Raw genomic sequence first — 11,920 nt, forward strand, 5'->3', positions numbered from 1 at the left:
CTAAATTGTATCTGACTCTAGACAATCAAATAGTTCTCACCCATACTTGAAACAATGTCTAGTACTGTTATCATTTGATCAATAAGCAACACAGACACAACTTTGAACACAAATTATTTTAGAGTCTCTGGTTTTCATTTTTAAACATCAGAAAACTATTACAGCAATCTCTATCTACCTAAAGACCTAGACAGAGTAGAAGTCTGAAGTTGCACTGTAAATATGTATGTTATGGCTTAAACTCCTATGTAAATTGCAGGTGAAGATTAAATCCTTAACTTCTTAAAATGGCATGGCACAACCCCACTAGTTTGCTACACTTTCCCTTTTAAGATAATGTTTCCTCATCTAACTCTCCAGAACAATGCCTTAAGGCGTTACCATAATACTGACTCCTGGTCCCCCACCAGCAGCTCACAGTTAGTCAATTCAGTCCAGTTTTAGCTTTGCAGAGGACAATTGCACCATATTAATAAGGTCAACTCTACTAAGGAGAAGGTTACAAACCAAAATAATGATACACACAGGTTTGTTTTTTTTTTTTTTAATAAAAAGCAATACCCCACGCACCCCCAAAAAACCCACATACAAAACACCTCTGTCCCTCCCACCCCCCCACTAGTTTAAATAAGCTATTCCAGACCCTTCCAATACAAAGACTGGCCCAGGTAATGTTTTAAAGACATATAAAAAACTGATTATCATATTAAAGTAATTATTTTTCGATCTTTCAACAATATTTAAAACTTAGGCTTTTAAATGCTTAAGGTACACATTCTGTTCCTCGAACACCCAAATTCCTCCATCTAAAAAATTATGTGCTACTTAGAACAAATCACCAAAGAAGAATATTATTTTCCATTATAGATAGACATACACTGTACCTGCAAATGAGCAGTACCCATCTCTTCAGCAAAACCTATAAATGTAATCTGTAAAACAAATACATGAACATATTGAAGTACAAAAAATAACTTTTTCCTTTTCTGCAGATACTTCAGAGTTAATATTTCAGCAAGCTTTACCATAAAACTTCATTCTACCACCATGAAAACCACACCTTAGGGTAGCATAGCTTGGTTAAACAGCAGCATATAGTCTTACATAAGGAATCGTACCGCTACCACTATTTGACTTGTGAAAGGTAAGATCAAACTAAAGAGTATATACAACACTTAAAACCCACTACACAGAAATTTTTCTAGTGGCCTATTGGCTGGTATACATTGGGCGACACATATAAGTCTCATTACATCTGTCAAAATAAACATGATTTTAAAAAGATCAGTGCCCATCTGTCCTTGCTTCAGGCTGGATACATATAAAGCAGTTGCAGGCTGAAATCTGTCCATGCTAACTAACTGTGATGCATTTGGATACACAGAGTATAATGCCAACACATTATACAATTTACTATGTAAATTGACTAGCCCAAGGCCAAAACACAAGAGATTACTTAAGCCACATGTTTGCATGCAATTTCCAAGTAGATAAACGCATAAAGTAAAAGAATTAAAATATTCAACCTCAAAAAAAAGGTTTTGTCAGGCTCAGAAACGTGGAATATGTGAGAAATGTCACCTTTACCTCAGGCTTTTGTGCTTGCGGACAGGGGAGATATTTTATCACACATTCTCCCTCTCCTCTGTCTACAGGTGTCTTGTATCGTTCAACACAAATAGACCAAAGAGAGTCAGTATTTTGTCTTACCTTCGTTCTTCAGTGTCAGATCATGATCTATTTTACATCCACTACCCAAACTTTGTTTCACACGTCAGATTTCCTCAGTTCTCATTAAGTTTTTCCCTAATGACAAATCAATAGTATATTGGCATGCTCCAAAAAAAAACCCAAAGTATTTATTTTCAAAACAAGGTTGTAAGAAAATAAATTTTGCTTCCACTTTGTAGATACTGAATGAAGCACAAAGATGAAATACTTCCACTGATATTTGGACTTAAGTTTGATACAGCTCAGATTCAATTATTTCACAGTACTACGCAATAGACTGAATTTTATGTATTGAAGTCACAGGTCACACTAAATTTGTAGCAGGTACTCCCTGTTACTGTAAGGTAATCAGTTGGTTCTCAAGTTTAAAAACAGTAAAGAACACCACTATGTTTATGATCACTTCTTATTAACTGGTTCAGCTACTTGCTTGTGCATGCATAGAATCCATGAAAGGGACAAATCTCGAAAACAAAAGGGCTGAAAAACATCTCTGTTTTGAACTGTATTTGAGTTTTGAAGATGTTCTTTCAATGTGTGACCCAAAAACCTCACAAACTTTATTTTAAAATGAAATCATACTAAAATATTAAAAATGGTGACCTGTTTATTTCAGGGGGGTCTACTGAATCTCCACTTCTCCTTATTGCAGTTATGACAATTATAAATGAAACAATGCTTTGCAGTAGCATTCCAAATAGCTCCAGACAAATTACAGGTCTCCAGCACTGTTCACTAAGTTAACAATGAAATAATCCTGTCTGAGCAACATACCCTCCAACTCCTACACCTTTTCAACTCCTACACCTTTCATCTGTACTGTATCTGCAAGACACCTTTCAATTTCTACATCTTTTTATCTGTACAGTACCTAAAATATGAACTGAATTCCTCCACAGAAGAGGCAAAACAGCAAACAATTTAAAGGACTTGGGGAAAAAACCTAGTTCTCTGAAGAACACTTTGGAAGGCTTTAGCGTTGGGTGCTCTTGGGGTTTTTTTGGTAGTCCGGGTTTTTTATTTAATAGTGTTTGCTCTTTTGTCTTTTTACATGCCCTTTCCTCTTCCTCAAAATAATTATTCCAACCCTTTCTTTCTCCCATAGGATAACTCATTGTGCAAGACAGAGTAGTATGCAGGAGTCATAGCTTCACACAAATGAAGGCCAACCAGTCCACACGTACACTGATGAGCCAGCAGACCACTGTTAAAGAGACTACACCACTGCCAAGTCTGCCTATTTTTGCCTCAATGACAAACTAATTTGGATTTCTTTATTGCACCAAACTCCAGTTTTCAGAGAAAAATAATCACCTTTTAAGACCTGGAACATGTCTGAAATTAGTACACCAGTTCAAAAGTTGCTGGGGAATAGGCTGGGGAGATGGAAAGGCCAACAGTCAGTAACTCAAGCCTTTTCTTTAAACTAAAAATAGTGTATGAGACACTGTATTTGAAGGTTACCATAATCTACAGGTACAGACGAAATTAAATGGTACAGGAAATTAAATGGTACAGGAAACCTAAATTCTGGTTTTCATAAGTCTGAGTAATTATCTTTGCAGTCCTAATAATATTATTTTAATGTTATTAGGTGTCTAAAAAAAATTCCCTATATTTTCATAAGAAAAAAATATCTGTTCTGTGGCAGGATATTGACCCTCTTACATTTCAATCAGAGGGCTCTTAATTGCTTGAGCTAATAAGGTAACTAAATATAGTCAGCTATCTTTCTCCATAGGGACCATCATTACAGGCATATAAAACGTTGTCAGCTATTTGCTAGGTATTTGCTACAAAAAAAAAAAAGGGGGGGGGGGGGGGGCAGTGTTTGAGGGGTTTTGTATATTCCAGAGCATGGTGTCTCTGAACAGACACAGAAAAGTTTTTGCCCACTCCTCCACTTGCTTAACACTTCTTCCTTACCTCTAATCTGTCACAGCTCTTCATCTTTCACAAATTCAGCTTCTCGTCAGCTCCCCAAACAATTCATGCAGTCACAACCTCACCATCCAGCCAGTCAGAAAAACCTTGGTGTTATCCAGGCAATCCTAACTTATCTCTGCTGGTCACACAATCTGCTTCTTCCCTTTCTCCTGCTACTCCTTATCTAATTATCAGTCTCCCCTAACCATTTCCTCAGTCTTTTTTGTTTCATTTCTCCCTATCTCAGCTCCCCCTCCTCTTCTCTAAGCTCCTTGTCAGGTCTGTCAGCTGATACTTAGTAGTCTTCTAAAACACTTAATATGAGATATATTGTACACATTGCTTGTTACTTTTTTTCTTTTCCCTTTGGAGAAGCTGCTAGTCTTACAACTCAAACAGCTGTAGTCATTCCTCCTCACAGATCGAGATTTACCTAGACAGTCCTGTATTCTGTCCAGGTCTACTTCTCTCCAGACCTTGTCCAGCTTTTGGCCTGTCTATTAATGTAAGAGAAGTTCAAATCTGCAATGCTGAGGCTTTAGCTTTTAGTGCTGAGCACAGGGCAAACGTGACCAATCACTTTAACCTTCATCTTCAAACAATCAAAATGTTCTGCTACTTTGCTAGGATACTATCCATACATCCTGGATCACAGGAGTGCTCACAAATCCAGTACACCCCATTATACAATTCTTACAAAATCATCTATCTACTTGTTTTGGTTTTTTTCGTTTCACATACCCTACAAAGCAGAGAAATGCAATCTTGAAATGTCACAGCTCTTTTCAAGACTACAGTGACTTAATTCAAGAATGACAATAGGAGGTACAGATTTTACAGCAAGTAACGGCCAGCATTGTTCACATTTATTACCCTGCAACTTTCCATACTGCTACAAGCTAAATCATTTTCTATCATATCCACAGAATATATATAAATGGTCAGGTTATGCCAAACCTCAATAAAATTATCTTGTTCTTCCCGATGTAGACATTCCTCTGAAGATACATTGCATAACTCTTTTCTGCTGTGTAGCAGTGCCTTCATAGAGTGTAGTACACCTTCACCAAAACTCTGAAAAACAACAAAAAAAATGTAAGACAAAGAAAATGTATTTTCTGTTTTGGATACAGGTCCATCTATCTATCACCCCCTGCCCCCATAGGTTTCCCTACTCCAAGTACTGTTTCAAATTACTTTCCATACAAATCACCAGGTTTCAAGTTTAAATTTACTTCAGGACATGGAATTGGAATGGCTAAGTTGTTTTCTTCAAGCAAAACTTTTATTCCAAAAGAAGTTGACCGCTCTGTATTTAAAAAAAAAAAAAAAAAAAAAAAAAAAAAAAAAGTGAGAACAAGCAAACTTGGAAAAAAGAAATAGATTAATCCAAGAAGAAATCCAGGCCCCATTTATTGCTTGCATCAGAGCCTTTACATGGAACTTTTCCTTCAGCTTTTCCTTAAAAAGGATGAAAAGCAAATTTAGCCAAGAAAAGTAATCAAAGTGGTTTCAAAAGTCAGAGGGGAAGGAAACAAACAAACAAAACATATCCACACACACTCTCCTTCCCTGTTTCTTGAAGGACATGAAAGAAGTTTAACTTAATCCCATGTAATTACTTCTTGTAACATTTATTTTATTTACACTTATGGTGACATGCAAGCACCCAGAGATGGCTAAAAAAGGCTTAAGAATCTCAGAACTTCTCCCAGTGTAACAAAGCACAGCAGAACAAAACAGATATCTTCACTGGTATCTGATGTAAAATAAAACAAGACGACAGAACAACAACAAAAACTGGTTCACTCACCTTGTAAAAAAGACAACAACCTCTCACTTTTCTTAGGAAGTGAGCAACCTTTTTTTAATTTTTTATTTTAAAACTGTCATCTTTTCTAGCAAGTGGTAAGGTTAAGAAGAAAAACAAGATAATGATGTAGTTACGAATTGTTAATCCAGTTATTTACTCTCTATATGATTGCTCTGTTAAAAATGAAGTGAGAAACCAATGTGTCCAAGTTATGACAAATTATTTCATATTTGCATAGCTTTTTAAATTATAATGGAAGTGCTAGATAGCCAAGTTAAGTCAGAGAATGTTCTTCGTTTCTCTTCCTCCCACACAAAAAAACAATCCATTTATGGTAAAAAGTGATTTACGTATTATAGTTAAAGCTCAAGAAAGACTCTCCCCTTCCCCGCCCCCCATAGAAAAAAAAATGGTATCAAATACTACTGCATGGGAAGCCCTATTATTATAGCACAGCCAGTGTCACCATGCTTGTTCTCATTATAAGACAAAATTAGGAAGGCATTTCTAGAATGCATAGAAAAAAGCAAAATAGGAACTTGACTTCAGGATCCTTGAAATTACCAAAATATATTTCATAATGTTAACAAACAAGGCCCAGACTACCACCCTTACAGCCAAGGCCAAGTGACATTAAAGCAGTTAAAACAGTAATTTTTGCAGAAAATCAACAGCTGAACATCTTTAAAATGCATTTAAGGCATTTATTGAGTCATATGAAATAAATTAATGAAGCATTCATCTAATTTCCACTTCCATGTATTCCTTTGTCGTCACATGTTCAGTTGCAATTTACCTACACACTTCAGTATTATATCTTTGTACTTTCCAAAGTATGCTGATGGTGTCTTTCTCTTTGATTATCTGGATCTTCCAGATTTACAGGTGGCTGCAGTACCAATATTGCTCAAAGACTCTCCTCCGGTAATTCCCCCATTCATCTCATACAGAAGTCATTTCTGAAGTTAAGCAAGCATGTTGGAATGTCTCATTTTCAGCTTCTAAAATGACTTCATCAGTCACAGCACTCAAAATAGTAATTAAAAAAAAAAAAGTCATACAACATGACTTGCTCGTTTTCTGCAGACAAATAGTGATCAGTTTGAGAAGGGCCTATAATTCTCTAGCAGTTAGGTTTTCTAAGGCTACAAACTACTACATATACACTATAAGCAAGTATTTTTCCCTAGTTTAACATCCTGAAAGGAAAGGCAGGATGGATAACCACACCAGGAGCATGGTATTAGGAACTACTGAGGTGAAGGAAAACTCAAGATTTTGGAGAATACAAAGTTGAAGCAGGAGAAGAAGGAAGATGCAACAATTGGAAAAATCTCCTTCAGGTCTGGAAGAACCACCATACAAGACTATATGAAGGTCTGGTAGCACAACAAATGGAGGAGGAAGGAAGCGATGCCTGTTTTTAAGATCATATTAATGAATGTAAGAGCTCAGAACATGGAAAGAATAAAGAGATGGAAATTAACAGGCACAATACAGATGGGAAGAGAAGATCTAATCTATCTGGAATTCCACAGGTTATCTACACTGAAATACATTAAGAGTTAACAAAGCTAGAAAAAGACAGAGTTTACAAAAAGCGCTGTTTCTGGAAGAAAATAATTTGCCTGAATGGAGTTAGCAATGGGGTTTTTTTGGAAGATACAGTAGATGTAGGTCAGTAACCCAGTAAGCAACTTCCTCAAAAATTATCTATCTTGACTAAAGTCAAGCATCATCATTAGTAAATTTAATGGGGGGGGGGGGAAGTAAATATGTAGATGAAATTTGATGATAATTCAAAGTAAGAAGGTGTCATCAGTGAAGATGAAGCCATTAAGCTGTTTGACCCTGGCTAGCAGCAAACACCAGAACAGCAGCATATCATACAGGAGAACTTGATCAACGTGAGAGTATTTTAAAACGCAATTGTATGAAGTACAAAGTTACCTCCTTAAAAGCCAAAAGCAAACTTTAAAATAGAATTGTGAATTCATAAGCTGGGAAAGAAAAGACCTGAGCTGAGTTCTTGATGACGGTACAGCAATGAACGGTCAATACGACACAGCCCTGAAAACAGCAAACACAACCCTAGTACGCATCCTTTAGCGAAAGAACTGACATCATCAGTCACTTGAGAAGGACATCCTGTATAATTGCACATACAGTATCATCCACATGTAAAAAGAAGATTAACTCACAACAAGCACAGAAAGTAGGACTATGAAGGATAATCGCTGGAATGCAGAGGCTTTCATACAAAAGCAGACTAAAACCTTAGTTTATACAGTTTCCAAAAAACAAGGCTAACAGAGGACAGATCCTCAACTGTAAAAACATCACGAGGGTGAACATCAGCAAAAGAAAAAAAATATTTAAGCTGAAGAATAATGACATCCATGAACAAACAGGTACAAATTTGCTGTGAATAACTTCAGCCTGGAGTTCATAAGATTCTCAGCTATTATAGCAGTACAGTTCAAGAAGACTTTAAAAAAAACAAACAAAACTTACTGCTGTTTTAATCTCCTCTCATTAATTGTGAGACTATATTTAATAACTTTTCATATTCTTAACAAAACTGTGCTTGTGACAGCAAAGGACCGGACTCAATTTCAGAGAAATCTTCCTATCCAACAGACAATGAAAGCAAGTTCTCGCACAACCCCAGTCTAGGAAATACACAATTACATTAAAAATTGAAAAAGGCAAGTTCTCAAGACTATCAGCTCAGGTTAGGTTAAAGACAATACGCGATTCTCAACAAAAGGATGTAATTTGTTTTTATATCTAGTACAACTAGTTCCAATACACATCAACATACAGGCAAAAATCACAAGCAATCTATAAAGCTCTACTCCCTAGGCTTGTGTACTCCTTCCTCACAAAAATTCGAAAGTCACACATGTTGCAAGAAATCCTGTTTCAACAGTGAGCACAGATTTCAAACTTACTAAGACATTCTAGAGGAAAAACACAAATATCCTCAACTGTGTGCAGAGCAAGACAGACCTGAACAATGAAAATCCTTGCCATCCCTCTAGCTGAAATGAACAATTCAAAGCTTTGCACTGTCCCCTTTGTGGTCAGCAAATCAAGAGGACATTATCTATGGATCCTTCACATTACACTACAGGAAATTCTGCTCTAATCGGTCTCATGAAGTATTTTAAACAACTGTTTTCTAATATTTCAAACAACCCACAAACCTATAAGATGCCACGATCTGCAGAGAAATCAAGTCCAGTGCTAGAGAGTGACATTTACCCCGCTCTTCAGTAACAAAAGCTCTTCCGGATCTTATGTGCCATAAGATTTAAAGAGACTGAATATTTTCAAGTCATTTTGTAAAAATGGAAACTTGGGTTTTAAATGCACATGCTACAGCTGTGCGCTGACTTTTGAAGGCTACTAGTGCAACAATTCCTGTTAAGTATTACAAAGTCTTACGAAGAGGACAGGAATCAGATGGCAACCTGTGAGTCAACAGAAGATTAAACATAGTGTGATTCTGACCGCCCTACTGCCTGGCTCTGTAAGAAATAATGAAAGTTCCACACTGTAATCTACATAGCCAGCCACCCCTCAGGAGAAAATCAAGAGGAGGCAGCCACAGAACAAAACATCAGAGTCTGGCTGTATGAAAACATAGAATTCTGTGAGACACCTGCGAAACATCAAATTCACACTCCTAGAACCACAGAGTCCAGAATGTTCAATGGCAATTAATGGAGCAGTCCAGAGAGCTAGTATTTTAGGCAACCACTGGAATCAGTGAGGAATCACTGGTCACTGCCATTATTAGAAAGATGCTTCCACAACCCAAAGGTCTAAAAATCTAGGGGGGGGGGGGTTTGGTTATTTTTTTGGGTTTTTTTTTTTTAAGTGAAGAGCAAAAACAAATAAAGGGCAGACTAAAGAAGTCCTCTAGAATCCAGTTCATGTTAAGAATGCTAAATGACTTGACTGTAGTTAAAGAACTCTATTTGAGCCGTAGATTTCTCATAAACTAGTAAAATAAAAGTTTTTATACCATGTGTCTTAAGGTGAAAGAATTATCACCCATAATTACAAACTGCTTAATGTATGGCAGTTAACATTCCATATGAGGATCTGGAACAACTGATTATCTGTCTGTCAGTCCCATAATGCTTACCTTGGCTTTCGAGCAGTTTCTACAGCACCTATACCACTGACACTGATTCCTTAAGATTCCAAAATCTGCTTATGGAATAAAACAATGCCATTTTCATGTGACAAGATATATCCTTGCTCAGTTTCTCCTCTTAACCATTGCATATGCTTGTAGGTGAATAATTTATTCATAGCCAGGAAAGACCTGGAAAAATACACATCTAGATTAAACTACTTTGAGAAATATGATTGGATAAATAAATTTGTTCCTTCAGGATAAACTGCAACTTTCATTTGAGTAAGTGCTTATAGAAGCTGCAAGAAAATTTCAGGAACAGTATGTTCTCCAAGCTAAAGTGACAAAATTTAAAAGAACAAATAAATAAATAAATAATGTTGAAAAAAAAACCACTAATATCTTTCGCAAGTGCTAGACACGTTTTCTTTTTCACCAAAGCACCAAGTCCATATAAACACAAGGATAAACCAACCAAGAAACCAAGATCTAAAGATAAAGATATTACAGTAAGCCCTAACACTGACTTCACAGAACAGTTTTCAATGAACACTACATATTTATATTGTAATTTATTACATAGAGACTTGAAAAACACGTGCTCAAAATAAAAGTCGTACTCCAATAAACAAGGTAAATTTTAGCAAATAAATACATCATGATTTCATCATACCACCTTAAAACAAAAGGCAAAAACAAAAGGCAAAAGCATGCACCCCTTCCTTAAATTATTCTGTCTCCCAGTTCAACTATGCTAAATATGTCAAAGCGTAAAGCAAAGGCAGTTTCTTTGCCTCTTTGAAACATTAGACAACCAAAATTAAAACATATAAAGAAAAAAAAAAACCACCCCAAAAAACCCCAACTAAACCTACCAATTCACTTGGTTCATTATTAGACTGTTATGATAAAGATCAAAAAGCTCTATAATTCTTTTTTTAAATACAGATAATTACCTTTTTCACATATATTCTTGGTTTCATTCGATTGCCCTGAGCTCTGGCGTACATATCCATGATTCTACCACTCTTAGTATTCGATGAAAGAAGTCAGCTCAAAAATACCTATGAAAAATATTTACACTCTATTATTTTGTTTCCCCATTTAGCATGTATACATTTTGAAAATGCAAGTAGACAAAACAAGAACCAATAAACACAATTAAACTGAGAAAGATTAAACAGCACACGGTCTATACCGATTGTTGCCTTTGAAAAGTACTGCCTTAATTTAATTAATTTCAATTAATTTTTAAAACAATGCTTGAAATGTAAAACACAGACCTTACAGTTAGTTCCAACATTTTTCTTTAACTAGATTTCAAAGGTGCACGGGCTGGGGGGGAAACATTACATTAAGCATTGTTTCACTATCGATGATGCTTTGGTGAGGTTTATCAGCAGATTCCTGTATCATACAACACACTGGAGTTACCCTTTAACAATCTCAAGAGGGAAATATACTACTTACCCACACAAACCACTGGCCTATTTATTTCTGTCAACTATAAATTCTACACAAAAACACATGTGACTTCTGTTTAGGCTAACAAGTATCAACAATCTTGTTCTTTTGCACTGCTCTGGACAATCCCATTTCCGCTGGCAAAACACATGGGACCATAAATGCATTTACCAGCACTCTTACTTCATCAAAGTAGGTCAGAACGGTTTCTGCTCAAGTCAGCTACCCATATTGATCTTAAGTCTAATTCTAACAAAAAAGAAAAAAAATATAGGATTGAAGTCAAAACAAGTTTTTCAAGTTTCCCTGTTTAATCAACAACAACGAAAAGAAACAGAATAACCTAGTTTGCTTCATTCATCTCTACATCCTCCAAAACAGGCAATAAATACAGGGTATTAATAAAGACAGAAAACATGTGCCGGGCTTTTAAGTTGTCTGGAAGCTTTAATACTTATCTTTTCCCACAGTCACACAACCTAGCCAGGAAACAACTCTTAGACTATCCAAAATTAACTACGTAAGGAGCAAATGCATGTAAAAATGACTGCAAAATAAAAAAATAAACACCAAAACATGAGAGTATAGGTCCTCCTTTGCACAACTGACCAGTTTGTTTTTCTCAATCTCATCTCAGGCAAATATTTAACCTTTATATGGGAAATATGTGCACAAATTTTGCTCCTTACATACATTCAAACAAGATGGGAAAAGCTATCTAAATGCTTATTACATGCTCTGGTGAGAAAGGTGTTCCTCAAAAAATCACTGGAAAAATGAATTTACGATGATCCAACTCGCAACAAACAAGGGATAATCCAACAAATGAGGGTCCC

The 11,920-nt window shown here is 36.1% G+C and overlaps 1 protein-coding gene across 1 annotated transcript in view; it reads right to left on the reverse strand.

Annotated features, from left to right (window-relative positions):
• Window positions 1–10,636, reverse strand: part of AKAP11 (A kinase (PRKA) anchor protein 11) — a 33,858-nt gene extending 23,222 nt beyond the window's left edge. The window contains exons 1-3 of the mRNA XM_010072567.1: window positions 10,577–10,636; window positions 4,615–4,731; window positions 885–932 (exon numbers count right to left, since the gene is read on the reverse strand). Coding sequence (XP_010070869.1) covers window positions 885–932; window positions 4,615–4,731; window positions 10,577–10,636 — 225 coding nt within the window. The remainder of the gene's footprint in view (window positions 1–884; window positions 933–4,614; window positions 4,732–10,576) is intronic.
• Between the last annotated feature and the right edge of the window lie 1,284 nt (window positions 10,637–11,920).

This window comes from Pterocles gutturalis, unplaced genomic scaffold (genome assembly GCF_000699245.1).
Source record: "Pterocles gutturalis isolate BGI_N339 unplaced genomic scaffold, ASM69924v1 scaffold17232, whole genome shotgun sequence".
Taxonomy (NCBI): domain Eukaryota; kingdom Metazoa; phylum Chordata; class Aves; order Pterocliformes; family Pteroclidae; genus Pterocles; species Pterocles gutturalis.